At 25.5% G+C, this 22,551-nt stretch overlaps 1 protein-coding gene across 1 annotated transcript; it reads right to left on the reverse strand.

Moving 5' to 3' along the window:
• Positions 1-1,571: 1,571 nt before the first annotated feature.
• LOC145829435 (fatty-acid amide hydrolase 1-like) lies at positions 1,572-14,825 on the reverse strand. Its single transcript, XM_082937219.1, has 11 exons — positions 14,579-14,825; positions 13,706-13,813; positions 11,389-11,541; positions 10,882-11,015; positions 10,386-10,609; positions 8,896-9,044; positions 7,622-7,808; positions 5,908-6,050; positions 5,510-5,702; positions 3,321-3,466; positions 1,572-2,183 (listed from the first exon to the last, which is right to left on the reverse strand). The coding sequence occupies exons 1-11, from the start codon at positions 14,789-14,791 to the stop codon at positions 2,070-2,072; spliced, it is 1,764 nt and encodes a 587-aa protein (XP_082793345.1). The 5' UTR covers positions 14,792-14,825; the 3' UTR covers positions 1,572-2,069.
• Between the last annotated feature and the right edge of the window lie 7,726 nt (positions 14,826-22,551).

Genomic DNA, 22,551 nt, shown 5'->3' on the forward strand with positions numbered 1-22,551 from the left:
AAAAAAGTTTGTTTTTGATGAAAAATTAAAATTTAATGGTGAAGTTTTTTGATAAGTAGTATATGAAAAAAATTCGAAAAATTAATTGATTAATTCAAAGAAATTATTTCTTAAAACTTGATTAATTTTCTGGACATATTTTTCAAGATATTTTACCAGCCTTTGAAAAAAAAATTTTCATAGGACACATAATATCAAAAAATTATACTGAAATAATTTTAAACAGATTTTTAAAGAAAAAGTGTGATAAAAGACCATTACTTAAAACTAACATTAATTTGAAGCAGATGTAAGAAACATCAAACTTAAGAAAAAATTTCAAATGTTGTCAAAACTTTTGCACAAGAATTAAATCTAACAGGAATATACTATAACAAAATAAAATTTTGGCAGTTATACTATATATTGTGGAAAAGTTTTTGGAGTTTAGGTTTTCCACAAGCTGGAAGATGGGGAAACTGTGAGACCATAGTTTCAGGATGGCCACTTATCTTGGAATCCTGGAATTTGACATTTTAGGCTAATAAAAGTATAATTTAAGTAATTTTGATAAACAAACTGGAAGAACCTGGAATTTTAAACTATTTTTCATTTAAGTAGTAACATTTTGGTTTGATACAAAAAAGTCTGTCATATAGACAAAAACAATTTGTAATTACCTAGAAAAAAAAACTAATAAAAAAACACATTTAGAGTAGTGTTACAGTTTTTCAATGTAGTTGTACTACTTAAACAGTTTTTAACTATAAACTTTAAAATAAATATAGACCAAAAACTTTTATTTTTAAAAACCTGAAAGAAATCACTTAAAAACCTGTAACTTAACATATGGGGAGAGCCAAAAAAAGGTGTATTTATGGGAATTTTTTGAGAAACATTGTTAGAGGGAGGCCACAACTCGCTTTACTTCTTTGAAGGGACCTTAGGAAAAAAAAGTTTGGGAACCCTGGTCTAGTCAGTGACATTAAGAACAAAAATCTAAATAAAAAATCAAATATTAAAAAATATCATGTTAGAAATAACGCGGTTATTTGCTTTAAAATATACAAAATTAAAGTTAAAGTAAAACCTTCTTATTCTTTTTTTTTAATATCTAATGTTCATAATTAAATTACTGAAACCAGTTTATAGATTCAACATTCAACATTTAGACAAGTAGTAGGAAAGAAGAAGCCAGAACAGACTATTAGTTAAGTTTCTTGTTATCATAGCTTTTGAGTAAATAATTTAAATATTTTGTTTAATTTATATGTATTCTAAAATTTGTAGCACATACTCTGTAAATATAAACCTAATACCGTCTTTGGTTTTAACAACTTTTAATGTGAATCTAACTAAACTACTAATAAAGTTGATAAAAATTAATGACCGTTTTTTATAATATACCTGCTTTCGCTTAGCAGCTTAAAATAATGAAGTCGCTATAAAGTTACAAAAAAACTGTTTTGTTTTTGATAGATTTTTATTATAAACAAAGATATAAAAGTATTTTTATTACAAAGAACTCTACTAAATATTTTATTACATATACAAAGTTAAAAACAAACTATTTAATTTGTTTCATAGTAGATTTACTAATTTTTAAAACTCTCTAATTATAAAAAAAAAATAAAAATATTTTGATTACAAAGAACTCTACCAAAAATATTATTATAGGCAATTGTTCGTCAACAACTACATAGTATAATAACTTTAAACGAATTTGAGTATTAAAATAAAATATAAGTTTTCAAAAGTAATACAAAGTAGCTGCTTTCATTACTAAGTAGAAAAAAGATAATTTGTTTCCTATATTTTTAGATATATAACATTAAAAAAAAACGTTGCTATATATGAATTTTCATAAAAAAGTAAAGAAAACTTAAGTGCAAACTGAAAAGTAGAAACATAAATTAGAAAAAATATTGCAGTATGTAAAAAAAGTAAAAGGATCAGAACGTTTTCTTATAAAAAAATTAACTCACCAAGGTAAAATAAAAGTTTAGAAGATATATCTATACAAAAACTTTTTAAAAGTAATCTTGAAAATTTATATTACCATTTGAACTATTAAAAAAACCATAAAAATGTCAGTTTTTATTCAAACTATCCACCTCCTGCATCAATCTGAGACACATTTCATCTTTGTACGGAGCTGCCACACACTGGACTCCCACCGGCATCCCTACACTCTTCCTTGATGCCTGTTATGTGTTTTATGGTTGTAAATTGATGTTAGTTATTAGTAAGATCAAACTGAGAGTTTATAGCTATATATAGTTGACTCTACTGAAATGCTGTAATTTCCTTTGAAAATGAGTTAAAACTAGTTTAAATACGTTGTTTTCTTTAACCTTGATGTAATTAAAGACGTAGGGTTAAGACTATTCACAAGCTTCAAAAAGTAATAAATAATTGACACTATTTAGTAGTTTTCAAAAAGATAAATCATTTAAGGTTACAAGAGTGTTTGTTACTTTTTATAAAACTTGATTGATTAAGTTAGTTATCTAAAAAAGTTTTTGAATTATAAAACTTTCAAAAAATAAAAATCAATTAACTAGTTTTAAACAAAATATGATTAACACTTAATATAATTTGATATTTAAGTCTACAGTAAAATAAAAGTTTAATAAAACTTATTTGTAGAAACCACCTAGCTTGTGACTTTTCTTCAAATACTTTTTTTAATATTCTACTTTACAGCTAAATATTTATTTTGTGTAATGATTTGACAACAACATTTTGCTTTTATCAATGGCTTAATCAATTGTGTATTCGTATATTGCTTAAGTAAATAGAAACTCGTTTACAGTAGTAGAAACTGTAGGCTACAAAATACAAATAATTTTAGTTAATAAACTAAATATTTTAATCTATTTTATATAAACTCTTTCTGTTGGTCTTAAAGGAAACCTACGTACATGAATAAAACTACGATTTTATATAATAAGTTTTAAACTATAAGAAAAAGTTTTAGTTTTAAAGACACCATTTATTGCGAGTATTCGAACTTAAAATATCTGTTTAAACAAAAAATATAATAAATAAATAAGTGATTAAAAAGTTATTTTTTAGTTTTATGTACTTTACCTATAAATTTGTTTTAAATGTATAAAAAGTTATCTTTAGTTTAACATTGATTTAAAAGTTCGTACTATTTAAACCACTTTTATTGTAAAATTCTTATGTAAATGTTGTTAATAATCTACCTAGGCTCAAAAACAATTTTTTTTGAAAAATGAAATTGCTGTTTTAAAAATTATTTAAAACTTATTTGTTACCTAACTTTGTTTTATATATTATGCTAGCTTAACACACAAAACCGATCAAAAACTAACGTTTTGTATTTGCTTGTCGTAAGTGTCATTGTAGTGTCCCTGGTAATTGTCCAGACTCTCAATATCGTCCCGGGTCACTTTGGTCATTGGGACGATTCCGGCGGGGCAGTCTAGCACGTTGAACATTGTCGTGTAGTTCCAAACCACTGAAATACAGGTTGTAAGTTTGAAAAAAGCTTTATATTAAATTTAAATGATTTTAAATAATTAAACTATAATTTGGCGTTTATGTGGTTGCACGTTTAAAAATGCTATATACTGAGTTAAAATTGTCTTAAATTTACTAAAAAAAAAACATTATGTGGTTGAATTTTTAAAGAAGTTTTGAGTCAAAGTTTAGACTATGTCAGCATTCAGTAAATCTAAAATATGAAAGACGATTTGGGAATTGACTGAAAAATATGCTTGTATGGTAACGTAATTCTTTTTCTAAGTACAAAACATTATATAGAAAGCTTTAAGCAGTGAATTATATTACACTAATAAAATTAATTAAAAAAAATCAACAGTATATTTTGTAGGTCAACTTTCAATTGCATAACAAATGCGTGGTTTAAACTTTATGTGCTATCTTTGTAGTGAAGTTGTTAAAATAGTAATGAAACTTAAAAGTAAGCCAATGAAAATAAACTTAAAAAACATTGAATTATTTTTTGCTTTATATGCTAAATACTACTACAACCAGTTTTTTTTTGTGTTTATAGTTTAAAAAACTTGTTAATTTGTTTGAAAAAAAGTTTAGTTTTTATTGGACAAAAAACTTAGTCTGTAAAAATATGAATTTGTTTCAAAGATAGATTTCTAAAACTAAGAAAGCTTTTTATTAGTTTTAATAACGCAATTATTTTATTACTTATTATTATTTCTTTGAAACTATTTCAGAAAATTTGAAGGAAAAGCTTTTTGTCTTCTATTTCTAACCTTGTTTATATATTTTAGAAACAAATATATTTTTGAAACTAAGTTTGTGCTAACAAATAATACGTTAAGTTTAGAAGGCTTATGTTGTACGTAAAAACCAATTTTCTACAACGCAACTGTATTAAAACTTAAACAGCTTTTAAAGATTATAAAATATACAAAGCTAAAACTTGTTTATTTGATTGTTGCATGTTTACTTTCCAATATAAAATATGAAAACAATTTTACGTGAAGCTATTGTCTTTTAACAAACAAAAAACAAGTTCATAAAATTTTACGACTTGAAAATATTTCATTAAATTCATGCTTTTTATTTGCTCTGTGATTGTAAATTTTAATAAAGCTGTTTAAATAAGTTATTAGTCACACAAACAATCAACATTTCTGTTTTATAATGATTAAAATATAGGTAAATTTCGACGGTAAAAAACAGTTAAAACAGTTTTAAAGTTAAAGTAAACAAAAAAGGTGCATTTTATTGCTTTAATTGTTAAACAATCACCAAGTAAATACTATTTAAGTTTAAACTTGATTTTAGGTTAATAGTTTATATTTATAACCTTTAAGGTATATTTATTTGAAAGATATACAGATACGCTTAGAAATATTGAAAAATAAATTATAAAATAAGCTAAATGTTTGGTTTCGTCTACAGTCAAATTTTTCCTTCAAATGTTCTTCATAATTGAATTATATAATTCCAGCGATGTATTAAAACAAGTAAAGTTTAAACAAAATAAAATGTAAATAAAATTTGAAGAAAAAAAAATAATAAACATTCAGATAGTTGATGAAAATAACAGAAAATAAACCAATAAATAAAAGTTTATATAACAGTATTAGTTTAAAAAGAAATTTGAGAAATGATTCATTCAAAAAATTTTTTTAAACAAACAAGTAAAGTCGATTAAAAGTAATTGATAAGTGTTAGCTAAAATCGGTCTTACTTGTTTGTTTAAGAAAATTGATTTTGAATGAATCATGTCTCGAATTTCTGTTTAATATAAGTAGTACAATAAAGTTATATTTTATTAGTTAAGATTAACATGACAAATAAATTTAAAACGTATAATCAATTTATCTGGCAACATAAATGAGATGATGCTTTCAGAGCTTATGCCTACATTTTATAAAATTAAACAGTGTATGCCTACATTTAAAAACTAATATTTTTTCAATGGTTTAGTTAACAAAACAAACTTTTGTATACAAAATTTATAAAACTCAAGCGTATGTACTTTTTGATATCTATTTATATTCAAACCAACCATGGGGAGGGTCTAACACTTCATCTGGGGATGCAGGAACGGAGAAAGCTGGACAGATCAAACAGTCAAGCTCCAAATCGTCCCACATTTTGAAGTAGTTGGACTTGTACATATCCAAGTAGTGGTTGACCTTGGTTCGCGTCATGACGTCACCGCTTCCCGCCAGGTGCAGGTACGTCATCGCTCTCCTTTCCTGTGACGTCATAGCGTGATTTAAGTCATGTCATAATTAATTTCAACAATTATTAAATAACTTTATTTTTAACGATACAATTATGTTTAGGTTATTTTTTTATGTATTTGACAACATAATAAAATGATAAAATTATTGAAAACAAACTCATTTTTAACTTATTGTAAACAAATAGTTTATAAACGTGGCTCAATGTAAAACTAACCCCGCAAATTTTGAGCCAGTGCAGCTTGATAATTCTCTTCAGCTTGTTCATTTGTCCCATTTCCGATAGGTGGCGCAGCGAGGGGCTCATCTCGTCGTTTTTGAACATGGGAATCCAACCGGCACCTCCGTCAGACATTATTCCTGTTTATCAGAATAAAAGTTCAAAGTTTCTTCAGGCATATAAAAAACTTAGTTAAAACTAAATTGAATAATTTTTTGTTCTCTACCATTGCTAGTTTTTCTGTAAAAATATAACCGGAAACTTGATTATAAAATAACTGCTATTTTCATTTAGAAATTAAATATTGTTTAAAAAATTTTTTAAATACTGTTGTAATTTTTAACACAGACTTGTTAAGTTTGATCATGATAAAATATGTTCTTCTTTTTAGAATTTAATTTAGTTTTTAAATAGAAACGAATACTACTTATTTCAGGCTCTTAAAAGCAAATACATATATTTGCCTAACACTCGTAAACGTAAATACTTAAACACAAATTACAGATAACACAATGATTTGCAACTTCTGTTTTAATGTAATTGAATTGCACAACAGATTACTAATATCTGCTTGTCAGTCTAGACTGAGAGTAGTTTCTAGTTTTTAAATACATAAAACAAAATATTCGTAACGGTTCAGCTATTTACAAATTTTTGTCATAAAGTTTTACTTCAGATTAAACATTTCATATAAGTTATTAAGTATAAGTTAATCTTACATAAACTGTTTTTTCTTTTGCCGTTTTACCCAACTAAAGAAGTAAAGTAAAACAAAATCAATATAACGGCATATGAAAGTTCAGGCTTCGCTTTTGTTTTCGCCAATGTTTTTGTTGATCGCATTCAAAACATATAAAATAATAGTATAATAATGATATATAAAACGTAAGGTCAGTTTTATTTTTTGACAAACTTGCAAAGTTTTTACGTACTCTAGTTACAAAATCGCTTTTTTACAAATTAGTACGTAAAAACCCAACTATTTTGTTTTTTACAAACATTTTATTCAATTTTCAAAGTGAACCCTTTTGTATAATGAGGTATTAAAAACTTAAAAAAGTGTGAAATTTTTAAAGGCTTGTTTTCAAATATCTGAATTTTTCAAATTTGTTAATTTTTAAATTTCAAATTTGAAAACAATTTTATGTGAAGCCGTTGTGTTTTAAGAAACAACAATATTTTTATTAATTTTACGACCTAAAAACATTTCATTAAACTTATATTTGCTCTGTAATTATAATTTTAATAAAAGCTGTTTATATAATTTGACAGTCACAAATACCTTTAAATTTTAGTTTTGAATTAGCTAAAACATATTTAATGATTCTAAGGTAAACAAATAATCTAATTAGCTATCAAGTTAATTTAAACAAAGTTAGTGCAAATAAATCTGTTTTAATTGTTAAGTAATCACAAATTAAAAATAGTTCAAATAAAACTTTACACAAATACAAAAATTTATAAATTTCACTGTATAGAAATATGTTTAAGCAAATAATAATTGCATAATAATTAACAAAACATTCTTTTTATAAAACACTTAGATTAGTTAAATAAGTATAATAAAATTTAAGTAATTTGACGTTTAAAGTTTTGAAATACTGTTAGAGTAAACAAAAACTTTTTCTTTTTCTTCTATGAAACAAAAAAAAAACATTTCAGTTTATGATATTTTTTTAGAAAAAATAAACTAATTATGACGTCGCAATACCTGCAAACATGGTAAACATGAATTTCTCGACGTCAGGAACTTTGAAGGGCACCAAAGTGTGCCCGGCCCCCTCTAAATTCTCCCTGGCAATCCGCACTGCCCTGACGCAAGCCTGGACGGGCGGTTGGTAACCGTCGTCATAGTAATAACCGATCCGCAGTTTCCTGCGTGGTTCCTCCGTGAACAGCTGTGGAAATTTAAATTAAAAATTAATTTGCTAATAATTAATTTAAGAACCCGGTTTTTTTTACAAAATAAAAAACTGAAGTTTATTCAAAACACAATCAAGTATTTCTCGTAAGTTTCAAATATACAAATAAGATGTTTTTTTGATAGTTAAATAAAACAATAACAGTTTATAAATTTCTTAAAAATATTTAGATTAAATTTAAAAACTTTAAGTATAGTATTAAAAAGGTTATTTTATAACTTTCGTATATATATCAGGATTTTTTTTCAAATAACGACTCGAAGAGCTTTTATTAGCTATAAAAACGTTTGAACTTTATTGCCTGCGGAGATTAAAACTTTGCAGTTCAGCTTTTACTCGTGGTTGTAAAACAACGTATATTCAGTTTGATTAAACTTTTTATTTCATAACAAATATTTGTCTTCTTGTGGTTTACGACTTTAAAATATACCACCCAAACAGTAAATCAGTGTCTTAATGTTTTATTCATACTTGGCCTTTGTGCGCAGTGAATTTTCGAGAAAAACCTCAAAAGGCTTTTGAAAACCTCAAATATTCAAATTAACACATCTGTGCTGCATTATTGAACTTTAAACTTTAAGAAACATATTTTTCACACATATATTTTTTAAACCCTTTTTTCTTTGCAGTTTTAGAATATTTATGTTCTTTTTTGTGTAATTAAGTTAGAAAATAAAGTGAATACTTTAAATGTATTTTCAAGTTTAAACACGATTAAAAAAACATTTAAAGTTCCCTAGTTTCTCTGTTAATGATTACTTTATTATAAAATAAGCAAGGTTTGTTAAGTGTAAAAATTAAGAAACAAATATGTAGTTTGTTTTGTGAGTTCTGGATGAGGCGATAAAAAATGGTGTGCGACTCAATAACCGAAAGGTTTTTTCGTGCACCAGGTCCTATGAGTGTCTTTTTTGTCGTTTATTAAACAGTAAGTTTAATATTAAAGTTTAAACAAAAATACTTTTCAAATAAACTTGTTTTTATCACAAAAAGGTTCTACATTATTTCTTAACTTTGACTAAAAAAACTACAAGGAAAAAGTAGAAACAAAATAAAAACAAACTTTTTCATCAAAAGGCAGTGGTGGGAGGGAGCAGTCCATTTTAACCGCCTCCCCTCCCAATAAGACCCTAATCCCTAGCAACAAGGTTGCCATGTCGGTTGCCATGGGACCCACCGATGCGTGAATTATCTTCTGTCCTGGTAACGAAGCTGAAAAAAATTAAGTTTAAGATATTAAAGTTTAAATGAGGTTTAAACTTCCAATTGAAAAGTTTAAACTAATGTAGCGTTATAGTATCAAGTCGGTACAAAATTAAAATACTGTTTTTTTGATAATAAACCATTAACTTTATAAATTATTTAAACATAAACTACATAAAAGTTGTTATTGTTTAAAATCTCTAATATTGTTTATTGAATTGTCTAAAATTGAAGTTAAACAAGATCTTTAGAAATTAACTTTGTTGTCTTAAAAAGTTTTACCAAAAACAGCATTTTGCATTTTTTTCAACAGTTTTTTATCTGTCTTACAGTTTCATTTAGCTTAAAATATAATAACCGCTTCCGATTGTTATTGCAGATAAATCTTTTAATCGAACTTTTGAAATAATAGTTTAAACAATACTCATCGGCTAGGAGACACTTATTATCAATATCCAATCAATTACAGTTATTCTACTTAACTTTTCAATTTCTTTCCCCTACTTGTAAATCGTGTGAAAAGAAGGATTATTTTTAAATCGGATGCAATTAATTGAGGTTATTGAACTGCGTGTTTTTACGAAACTAAACTAAGCTCTCTACTTTGTTTTTCAAAACTAAAAATAATTTATTTTGATTGATAATTGCATAAATAAAAGAAAATTTATGTAGTAAACTTCAGATTAAAAGCTTAAATTAGCAGTTTGTAAATTAAAAAATTAAAATCAACGTGGTATTTAATTATTGATTTTATGTTTAGATTATTGAAATTAACTATAAAGATATTTTTTTTAAATGATAAAAAAAGAAAAAATATTTGCAACACAAGCACAACAGTTTTTGTTAACTGATGAGTCAACTTAAATCGATTTTGATATAAATGTGTAACCAAAAAAAAACTATTAAAAATATATGTCAATTTAGTTAGTTCAAAAACATGTTATCAAAATATTATGTTTAAAACACACCAAAGCTTCTTAAAAATATTTATAAAAATTTTACAACTTAATATAGTAGTAGTTTGAAAAAATAAAAATGATTTTTTAAATTGCTGTCTATTTTTTAAAGATTTTCTATTAGTCACAAATACAAACGAGATTATTTAACATATCAAATAAACTTTTAAAGCTACTTCAAACATTAATATTTTTATATCAAAGAAACTAGTAAGTTGTCATTTAAAAAAAGTATGGTACCAATGTTGTTTTTCAATTGTTTATACAAGAAATAACAAATACAATTTTCTTTAATCTAATGTACAAAATTAAAGATTACAAAGTTTAATAATATAATGTATTTACTAATAAATTTTTAGTACTTTACAGCTTTACTTTATAAAAACAAACGAACTTTGCAATCCTTTCCTTGAAATCCTCCTTGATGTGGGTTTGAAACCATAGCAACCGCAGAAGTGGGAGGGGCACCTGATGGACCCCGCGATATCGGTACCAATCCCCAACACCGACCCCCTTCCCCCCACCAGCGCCCCCTCCCCCGACGACGACCCTCCCGATGACAGGTTTTTGTTGTGGGGATTCCCGGTACGATTGTGGATCGGGTTGTATGAGCTGAAGCTATAAATTTTGTTTGAGTTCAATTTATTAGAGAGTAAAAAGTTTAAGATTTTAAGTTATAATTTGTATAAATGAAAAAAGTATACACTTATATATAGTAATTGTTTTTGTTTTCCAAATAACGTTCTGTGGCATGATAAGTCATTTCAAATGAAACTAATTTAATCAAATAAATGACAAAATAAATTTATTTATAAATAGCTCATTTTTTACATACAACAATATTTTTTGTTGAACTCAAACTTATTTCAAAATAAAGTTCTTTAAGTTACCTAGCGCACATTTGCGGAAGAGTGGTTCTAACAAAAGGTACTCCCCCCTGTTTGATCAATACTTTGTATATGTTGGAGTCCTCCGTTGCCTGGATACCGATTTGGCGGGAAATTCCTCTGTTGTTGTCGTAACCCTATTTTTTTTTCTATGATAAAGTGTTCGAAAATTATATTTTTCTATTAAAAGTAATTTGTACTTGCTGATGTTTAACAACGAGTTTTTTCATTTTGCTTTATCATTTTAAATTGCTAAGCTGTTCAAAATTTTTTCTGTGTACAAACTTCAAAAAATTAGAAAGTAAAAAACAAAACTTTGAGTATATAATCAAAATAACTAAACATTTTCAAACAATTTTAATTTTTTTTCAAAGCTAGCTGGAAAACGATTAAAAAAATGTGTTCAATTATGGTTAAATATAATTGACCTTGTTTTACAGCTATCAACGTATGTGTCGTTTATTTTCGTCAACAAAAGAAATATTTCAATTAAATCAAAATTAAGTCAACCTTCACACCGATGCATTCCTTCACGCTGATTGGAAGTCCGTACAAAAGGCACTCCGATTTATCTTCCCTGCTTTCCAGTTCTTTTGAAGTTTTATCAGCGTCAAGTTTGAAAACGCCGGAAAGGCATTCTGTTCTGAGGTGAACCTCATATGCCTAAGATTATTAAAAACAATATTTTTGCAATGTTAAAAAGCTTTTTTTGTTTTAACTTAAAAGAAAAGGTTTCTGTATATAAAAAAAAATGTTTATTAATAACTTGTAATCTAAATGCATTACTCAAATTTATTTAAGCTCATATGCCTTAGAAATTTCAAAGCTTTAAATTGTTGTATTTTTTTTTCAAGTTGTTTATATTTCTAAAGCCACTAACGGTTATGAAAGTGAAAAATATTTGGTGTTTTAATTCAAGTTTAAATACTTTAGTTATACTTCAATAACCTAATGCAAGTTCGAAATCTAAATTTATACTTAAAAATATAAGAGTAACACGATCTAAATATATTTTTCAAACTTTGACACTTTGTTATAAGTAGGTTAATGTTTGAAATTTTTGTAGGCTCAAAATTAAATTTGCAAATCAAAGCTTGAATTAGGCGAAATGACGAAAAACCTATTAGGAAAAAAAAACAATGTATTGCTGAAAGCTTTAAACATAGATAACACAACAGTATTGAAATTTATTCTAATATTACTCACAAAACAACAGAATATCAGAAATATCTTTATGTTACATAACAACGACGAAATTCTTCAAAACAGCGTTTGGGCCAATAACAAACTAATCAGACTTTTCGCGTTAAAAGGCTAAATTTTGTGTTTAAAGTTTATCAATTAAACTCTTACACAATGATTTTACTAACTGATGTTTTAATTGTAGTCTATAATATAAAAGTTTTAGATCAGGGTTAAAAAATAAAACAAAGCTTATTTTGAAACCTCTTAATGAATCCGACTAACAAACTTCTGAAATATTTCAGCGTTACATAAGCGATGAGACAATAAAAACCGCGTTGAAGCACTTCGTGAGCGGGTAAACAAAAATTTCAGCGAAAACTGAAAACAAATCAACACTTTTACCAACATAACACGTTAATATGCTCGCCAGACTGTGACGGAGTTTGTCTGCTGCACAATTTGATTGATTGCATCGGAAATGAAGCGTGAAGTTTATCGATTGCATAAAAAGCACGTGTTAAAGATGTTAAATCATTTTGTAGACTTTTTTGTGTTTGTACCATACACAGCTCAAAATCAAAATACGAATACAACCTTATAATCGTTTTGGCCTTGAGTAAATTGTTTTCTTTGTTTAATAAAAGTTAAAACAACATTAAAAAATGTTAGTGTTAAAAATTATTTTACATAACTTTTTATGTTCACTTAGTACAGCATTTAAACCGAAATATATGTATAAACCTTTTGTTTGTTACTGTTTTGAGTACATAATTTTAGTGTATAATCTAATAAACTTTAAATATATAAGTCCAGGTTTTAAAAAGAATATTTTTGATACATAACATAAAAACTGGTTATATTTTTGTTACTTTATTATAACATAAATAACTTGTTTGTTTTTAAGTAATGTATAAAAATAGGGAATTTGATTAATGTTTGTTTGATGCAGCATTCTGAAAATTAGTATTATGTTACATAACTTCTTTAAAAAAATCATTAGCCGTAAATTCGTTGTTTGGTTAAGCACATTCTTTCCTAGGTAATTGTAACTTATTTAAAATTTTATAAGCTTTTTGTTATTTTTAAGGGTTTTTAGTGTATCTTATGTAAAACTATTTACGAAACATCACAAACCTTAAATATACAAATGAAAGGTAAATAAATATTTTGAAGTTAAACATAAATATCAATTTTACTTACAAAAGTACAACTAAAAAATAAACAAGTTTCTTATAATAATGTTTAGCTATTATAAAGTTTGATACTTACAAAACCTCCATTCGTTTTCAAAACTTTACTTTTACCTTAACAGTTCGTTTAAACTTTATACAAACATTTTCAAAATTGTTTACAAAATACAATGTGTCAGTATACAAATGTTATAAGCTTCAAAAGTTACAAGAGAAATTTACAAAGTATCAAGTTTGTTTTGAAAAAAGTTGTTTACTAGAAGTTGTTTTGAAAAAGTAATTAATTTTAGTTAAGTACAAATTTATGAGCAGTTAAGAAGTAAGTGTTTAAAACTTCCATATAACTATTGTTTTTAAAACATTAAAAATAATTTTTAACAAAATCGATTTCATAATCGTAAAATTTTATAGAAAAAACTTTTGTTTTCAAACAATCAAACTAGATAACAAACTTTTTTCTGATATGCTTGCACAAGCTCAGTAATATTTATTTCACCACTTTTTGTTTTTTCCACCAATTGCGGCCCGGAAAGACCGTCAAATTTTCCACTGTCTTCTGTCTGTTAGAACAATAAAAAAATTTAAAAAACTAAAAGACCAATAAATTAAAAACAGTTTGAAGGTATGTAAGAAGAGTTTTTTTACACTATGAAATAAAGTAGTGTAATGTTAAGCATAATGAAATACAAATTATGGCTAGTTAGTTTGCTTGATTACATATATATTATAATCAGTTTGTTTTAGCAACATAGCTTAAAAATCTAAATACACTGTTTATTTTAATCAGTAAATCTAATTATCTGAGTTAGTTATTTATTTTTGTATAAACAATACAAGTTTTATTTCCTTAAATATAATTTTACTAAAATAAGGAAAACAAGTTGTTTTTATAACTAAAGTAAGTTATGCCTAGTTAATTTGATGTTTAATGTGTATTTTATGATGCTTATCAGCCAAACAAATACATTGAACAAAGAGGCAAATGCAAATATACTGTATTTGTTTACAAAATTAATAGGCAAAGTCAATTTTTTATTTACTGTGACAAGGTAAAATTAATTTTGTTATTATTCATCGTTTAATAACGACTCTTATTCGTAAAAACTAATTAGTTTATCAATAAGTATTTTTTAAACATATGTAGCAAATAAATCAAATTTGTTAATAATTTAAATTTAAAATAAAACTTTGGTTTCGTTTCCTTCAACTGAAATTTTGTGGCAACAAAATTTTAGCTTTTTCACTTTTTGAATATCATTTCTTTTAGTATATTGATTCAATGTTTTTATATATACAACTACAAAGTGTATAACTACAGTTCAAACCTTGGACAGTGCTTTCTCTATTTCCCTTTTCGCGCTGAGGTGTTTCTGCTTCCTTATGAGGGCGAAATGGTCATGGGGCTGGTAAAACTTCCAAGTGATCGTCATGACGCTAACGGCAAACAGGCTGGTAACAACGACAGTGTTTCCATCCAAATTTTCCAAAATTTCAAACGCCTTTTCGAGCAGGTCTTGCAAAGTTTTCAAATCAATCATGCTTTTTGTGTAAAAATAAATTTATTTCGGATGTATTTCGTATAAGCTGAGAGACTTAGAATAATATAATTTATTTATTATATTGTTATTTGTATTAAATTTTGAGGTATATAAACAGTCTATTTTAAGATGATGTATCAAAAATTCTTTCTTTGTAAATGTTTTTGTTGACATATAAACGTAAAGTAGATATCTGACAACACAACTTCGATTATATCTACAATATCCTATCACTTTATAATACAATAATAACAAATAAGACATTAGTCTAGGCAGAAATCTTAAGTATAACATTTTAGGATTTTTTATGAGCTTTTAAACAACTAAATAAACAGTGTAAAAATATTTTCCTCTACTTCACTAAATAAATTCACTTATAAACAGAATTTATAAATTTAAAAATTTATAATATATATGAATGTTTAGCGCTTTAATAAGTCTACCTTAAAAATGTAAAAAATATTTAAATTTCTTAAAATTTAACTGTAAACTTTCTGTCATTACTTAACAGTTTGAAATAGTAATTTATGTTTAAGTGAATTCCGCTTTTGCTTAGTTATTACTTTAGTTAAATATTTACTTTTTCGCTTAAAACCTTAACAACACTAGTTCAAAATGTTAGATATTAGTAAAAACAAACTTCTAGAAATTTTTTTTTTTAATTTCTGTTAATAAAACTAATTTATAGCATAACAACATAACAATCTGACTGAGTTTACCGATAAAACAAACTATGTTAAAACTGATAACCGATACTAACTTAAACATGCTAAGCTTAAACAAAAACTTTTACGTGTGGTCAATTAACAACAGCCGTGTACACAATACACCTAACATCTGAATTTGTTTTCGGCGAGCTATTTCATATAATTGTCAGCCAAAAAAACGAGAGAGCTCTAAACGAGAGAATAGAAAAAAGTGCTTTGTGTTGTACTGCTGAAGTAACATTAATGTGCAAATATTTAATAGCTTGTTTGGCTGTCCAGTGATGCTTTGTGTTAACAACTGAATTGATTTTTTATAGATTTTTAGAGGTTTTTAAACCAGTGATAAACTTTATACAATTAGTCATCAAAATTACACTATCGTTGAAAAAAAAAAGCTTGGCTTTTGTATCTATTTTAAAACTAAACATTGGTTTTTAAATAGCAGCTTGAGATTTTAATTTCTTTTGCAAACATTAGCAAGTTGTTCTAATTTTACGCATTGAAACACTATTTGTCGCTTTTCTAAATAAAATCACTTTGATACGTATCTTGTACGTACTAAAACGTGCAATAGTTTATATCATCAGCTATGCATTTGAATTTTGAAATTGTATCATTTCCTTTCTATACTTATAAAATTCAAAATAAATCTGATATAAACTACTATATTTTTTGTTTTAATCTTCTTTTAGTTGCTGCAATGTGTATTAAATTAAGATTTAAAATTTTTTACAGCACTAACCTAGTTTTTCAGAAAATTTGCTGTTTTGGCATTCATATAAAAACAAAGATAGAAGTATTACTATTTTTAAGTTTATAACTCTAGCTTTGATTTTAATGTTTAATACTTTCGTTTATAAGTTGCTACGTAAAGTAGTTATGTTAAAACAAGAAAACTTAAAAATAAAATCTGAATAAAAGCTTTGAACAATGTTTAAAATATTTTATTAAAATAACAAAACTAAAACAAAAAAAGTCATTTTTTGCTTAAAAACTGTTTAAAAAACTTTACAAGCATATTTATAAAAGAAAAAAAGAATGAAGTTATTGTAACATAGTAAGTTAAACAAATGTTTTGTTTTACAGTAACCTCTCGCATCTTTACGCACTCGTGACGTTACGCACTCTTGTTTAGTTACGCATTTTAGAATTCTTAAATATTCAAAATATAAATTTTTTTCTGTATTGTACAAATTAGGTTTATTGGTTATTTTTGATTTAAAATATGCTTTTAAATGCTAACCTACTTCTATATGTCATTAGACTTTGTAAACTTATGTTCATTGACTAGTTGATAAACCTTCAGTTATACCTCATTATATTAGAAATTTTGTTAACAGTAAGAGATTAAATTTAAATTCTGAGAGAAATATGATTGTATTAAATAATGAGAGTATAATGAAATAATAAGAGTTTTAAACACAAATAAATAGTACAGCACTCCTGCCCTATGCATGAAAAAAAAATCTAAAAAAGAAACCTAATCAAACTTCCTAGCAAAAAGTAGCAGTGATACTTAATAAATATAGAGCTTACAAGTTTAGGCACCACACCATTAATAAACAAATGCTTAATTATAAATTGAATTAGCTAAGTAGAATAGAATATAAATGTTAAGTATCAAATAAGTCACATATAAACAAAGATAAAGATAAAATCTACTTATTATTGAATTATTAAACATTTTTGACAAGTATTATTATTTTATATAAATTTAAATATATGTATAGTTTTATCTTTTATTTTCATATTAATAAATAAAGTAAACAAATTGTTAAAACTCGGAAAGTCCCCAGTCTGCTTTTAACTAGAAGCAATATAAAAAAACAGCCATTATAGTAAGAATACTAGGTACCTCTCGTATCATTACGATCTCTCGTATCTTTACGCACTTTTTCTGTGAACTTAATGTGCGTAAATAAGCGGGAGGTTACTGTAATTAATTTTTAGAATCCGGAAATGACTAATACTGAATCAAGTAAAATATACTTGTTTCAAAACAACTATAAGACAAAAACATTTTAAAATACATGATTATTTGATCATTTTTTTCTATACGAGATATTAAAGTCTTTTTACTTACAGCGGTACAAACACATATGTGCGAATCAAACATTAAAACTTAAATTAATTAAAAAAAAATTTACACATAGGTTTGTATAAATAAACATATCTTATTTCTTTTGTCTTGAAATTTTACGTTTCAAAAATTATTTTATTTAACTTAAAGTCAATAGTTGAATTTAGTATTTGTTTTAAACAAAATTACTTGCTTACACGTTGACAAATATTTATAACAGCTTTTACAAGCTTCAACTACTTCATATTAGTATTACAACTTAGTGCCATAACCTTTAGTTAAAATAATATTTTATCTAATCAAAACTTGTAAAAACAAGCTATAGACAAGTACATAAAAACAAAGCAAATAAGTCGTACTTTTTGTACAACTTTACAAAAAAGTCTTTTTTAAAGTTTTGTACTAGCACAGGCAATAAAAAAAATGTTTGATTTAAGCTAACGAGTAAAAAGCTAACTGACCTCCTCAAACCAATAGTTCACTGGCTGGTATAAAAATACGACACCTTTAACTTTTTTATGAACTTTAATTTAGTCTTCAGATAAATTTCTGCCTAAATTTTGTTGCAAACACCTTTTTTTCAGTAGCGCATGGTGTTTTGAAGACAGAGTTTAGTACTTGTGGTGACGTTAGTACTCAATGATAAGTAAAACTTATTTAAATTAAAAGATGAATAACATTATAACAGCTTTAATATGTTAAACTAATTTCGTTTGTATGGGAGATGAATAGAATAGCTGTTAAAAAAATATATGGGTCGTTTTACTTTAAAAACTATAACAATAAAGTTTTAAACCTTAAAAAATGAAACTGAAATAATACTATTAGACAGTAAGCACTACGCTGTACGAATTGAGAACACATTTCAAAACATTTGTTTGCAAAGAGCTAACTTTTATTAACTTGCGCAAGATTTTCTACAACTAAAATACACGTCGTTGGCCGGGTCTGGCCGTAAGTTGCCAATTTATAACATAGACAGTGTAATGTATTATTTTATAAAAATATCATAAGCTACACAAAGCTCCCAATTGATCTTAACTGTTAAATTAAATTTACTAAATTGTTTTTAGTTTGTTCTGGCAATTGTTCTTTTCTGTTTTTTCAAAAACCATTAGTCATAATATAAATGAGTGACATTTTTTCAAGCTTCTACATTTTCAAACAAAAACACTAACGATTTAAGTTAAGAAACTATAGCACTTATAACCACTAGGTTTTGCTATAACAATATTCTAGTAACTACACTTTTAATAGTTATAATTTTTTATATACTTCTATATATTGGTATATTAGCTTTCATTCAACACACTATATAGCGAAATCTATTGTTAGTTACATATATGATTCAATATATCACGTGATCAACTTATACCAATTGAATATTTTTAAAAGATGGGTTTTTATATAAAGGATTAATAAAAACTAAAAACAAACAAAATTGTTTACTACAACAAGCTATACTTCATAAATACAACTTGTGTTATCATTCGTATCAAAAATTACACGTGCCAATAGAAATCATCGGTAGTAAACAGCAACAACTGTAAAAAAATATTTCTAAAACGTGTAAGTTTTTCGACAAAATAGTTTTAGTCGTAATTTCAATTAGCTTTTTTCAGTTTTTTTTTAAAGTTGTTCATAAACCAATTGAAAAAGATTTTCTTTATTCTCTAAAATTCTAAACAACAACACTTGGCAAGAAATTTTTCATTATAAAAAAATAACCTTTCAATTCTGCTGCAAAATATTACTTGTAAAGAAATATAACAAAGTGTTAGTTCTGATATGATTGACACGGAATGAAATTAAATTTAACAATAAACTATCAATTTAATTAACTTAAGCTGTCCGATTCTATTTTGCGAAAGACTGGAGATAAGTATAAGCTATTATTTTTAGATCTAGCTTTAAATTAATAAATTAAGAAAAAATTACGTTTTTAGTATTTTAAATTTTAACGTTGTTTTTTACTTGTTTATCTACTAAATAAATACAGTTAAGGACTGAATCCAAATAAAAAACGTTAAGGATATTTTTAATCGGCCACAAAAACAACTTTTTTGTGTAAGAAAAATAAAACTATGTTTAATATTTTGAAAATATGTTAGTTTTCATGACTTAGATGACTAGACATGTTTTATAAATTTTTGCTTTTACTTACATTTAACTAACAGCATTTTATTTTGTTTCAACACAAACAACAAAAACTTTTAAAACCTCAGACTGCACATTTAGTTAAATTGAGTGTCAACTTTAAAATAACATAAAAACATAAAAAAGAACTGTCAAGCAGTATTAATTGTTTTAATTAGTTATTAAAAAGATTTAACTAGTAACTTTAATTAAAACCACTTTAGAACTAGAATTTTTTCATAGCAGAGAATTTATTCTAAAATATTATTTGTAGCTAAGAGAACTGATAGTTCTAGCTAAGGGTTTAAAACTATGAGGCTAAGTTTACTTTATTGTTCTAAATTTTTAATACTAAACACCAAGTTATAAAAAAATAGTCTAATTAAGGTGAACTTAAAATAAAGCTTGTTGTTATAAATAGTTTAAAATTTTTTTACCAGCTGAATTTTTATCATTGCAGTTTGAACAGTAGTTAATTTTTGTAAATTGCGTTTTGAAGATAATTTAGATGTGTTTTTAAAGATCAATTAAAACTATTAAATAAACAAAAAACTAAATTTTCGGCTTCATTGCAGTTAGAGATTTACTATAATCTCAAATGTTATAAAATAAAGGTGTCTTGATATTGCTTACAGAATAGAGTTTTTGTAACAGGATTTTGTATGGCAATTACTTTTTTTTAGATAAACATTATTTATAATATCATAGTATAACATGTTTTAAAAGCTTTCTTAGATATTAATAATTTTTACAGCTTAGGTTGAGCTTATTTTTAACAAAAAAAAAATTTTGTTAGTTGGTACTATGAATTTTAAGTATAAACTTTACTAAGTCATTTACACTGTTAATGAGTCATTTTTCATTGAAAAAATTTATATTTCTAGTTATTTTTAAAAACTGTTTGTACAATTGCTCTTTGTCGGCAGTTACAACTTTTTATGTAATTGAGGTACATAAAAAATAAAACTTAAATTTCTACTTTTATAAGTCCTTGTATTTTTTGATTCATTCTAAGAATTGTATTGAATGGTTTTTTATAACAAAAATTTTGTTACAACAATTTTCGAAGTATTGAATTGAAATGAATTTTTTGAATGTTTTGTCAATTTATTAAGAAATGCATGTTAGTTTAGATAATAATAACTCTCTACCACTTTTCGGCGCTTTCAACTAACCAATGATACCCTTGCTAAAAAGTAGTATGCCAAGGTTATCGATTCGAACTTTAAAAAAAAGTTAAGTACGCATCCGAGTAAAGTAAACAGTAAGTCTCGGCAGTGATTTGTATCAAACACGTTTGCAAAATTAGTTGTTTTTGATGTTTTATAAACAAACAAAAATTAAATGACAAACTTAAAAATATTGATCCAATAATATATAATTACTGTTGCAAAAAGGTATTTCTAAAAACAAAACATAAAAGTCAATACTTTTATTTTCAAAAGTAGATATTTGCAATTATCTGGTGTGAGTTTTTATTTTAACAGTCAAATAATTATTTCACGTAAGGTACACACTGTTTATGTTTGGTGTTACTTGAGGTACTTCCTAAACATTTTCTCTGTTGTATTTTAATCTTAAAAATTTATAACTTTTCTGTATAACATAAAACAAGTCAATAGAAAGAAAAAGCTATTTAAGAACTAATATTACATTTAAATAAAGTATGTTTACTCTACACTAACTGAAAATTGCTAATAGTATACTCTAAAATACATTTCTTTTTCAACATTTTAGTACACATTATTTTGTACACTCAAAATAACGTAGTTCTTAATGTTTATAGTTCTAAGTCTTAGTAAACTATTAAAGCATTTAAATATATTTTAAATCAACTATTTCAAAAAAATAGTTAGTTATTTAATTGCGACCTTTAAAAAGTTCTTCTACAAAAGTGTTGAAACGATTATTAAAGTGTAAAAATTCTGTTTATCGGCTATAAGTATAATAATAATATCTAACTATAATAATAATACTATAATATTTCGAAATATATAAGGTCAAAATTCTAGAACTGTTATCAAACTAAAAATATTTTTAGAAAAATAATTTATTCTCTATCTAGAAAACTACAGTACTGAGTAACGTGCCACGAATAAAACACTAAATTAAACTAGCTCAAAAAATTATTATTAAAAAAAAAAAAACTTATAATTAATCTTTTGCAAATTTAAATGTTTTAAAGGCATTTAGTTTAAGAACCTTTGAACTAGCACTACTTATAAAATGTAGGCTAATCTTAGCTTAGGAAAAAATGTTTAACTTTAAGTCTTAACAAGATCCATACTTAAACTTATTCCTAGCTCTTACTTAAAACTGTTCCGTATAAGTCTTCTTTCAGCCTACACAGGCAATCCCAAACTAGTTTGTAAAACTTTCTTCATAGATAATACCATTTTGCTTCTAGATGTTGTAACTAAGATCTTGTATAGCATTTAAGTTTCGCTTTTTTAGTGGCTTATAAAACTTTTTTGTTAATTTTGATGAAATCAAAGTGGTTTGATGTAAGTCTGGTTAATTTTGGCCACTCAGGTTATTTTGCTTAAAAATGTGGTATTTTTGACAGTTAAAATGAGGTCGTTCGAGTTGAAATGTTTACCTACACTATTAATTTTTAGATAAAATTATTAGCAAATATACTTTAGTGTTAACAAAGCTCACACATTTTCAAAACTTATTTGCACTTCTAGCTCAAATAAATAAACTCCGTATTTAAAAGCACATGATTTAAATGAACAAAAGTATAGGTTTATTTTAATTGGATAAACAACGTGCTTGCTTTTGGTAAAATTAATTTGTTGCATTTAACATAAGCACATACTTGATTTTAATCTTTG

Source organism: Thalia democratica, chromosome 2, assembly GCF_965202585.1.
Source record: "Thalia democratica chromosome 2, ktThaDemo2.hap1.1, whole genome shotgun sequence".
Taxonomy (NCBI): domain Eukaryota; kingdom Metazoa; phylum Chordata; class Thaliacea; order Salpida; family Salpidae; genus Thalia; species Thalia democratica.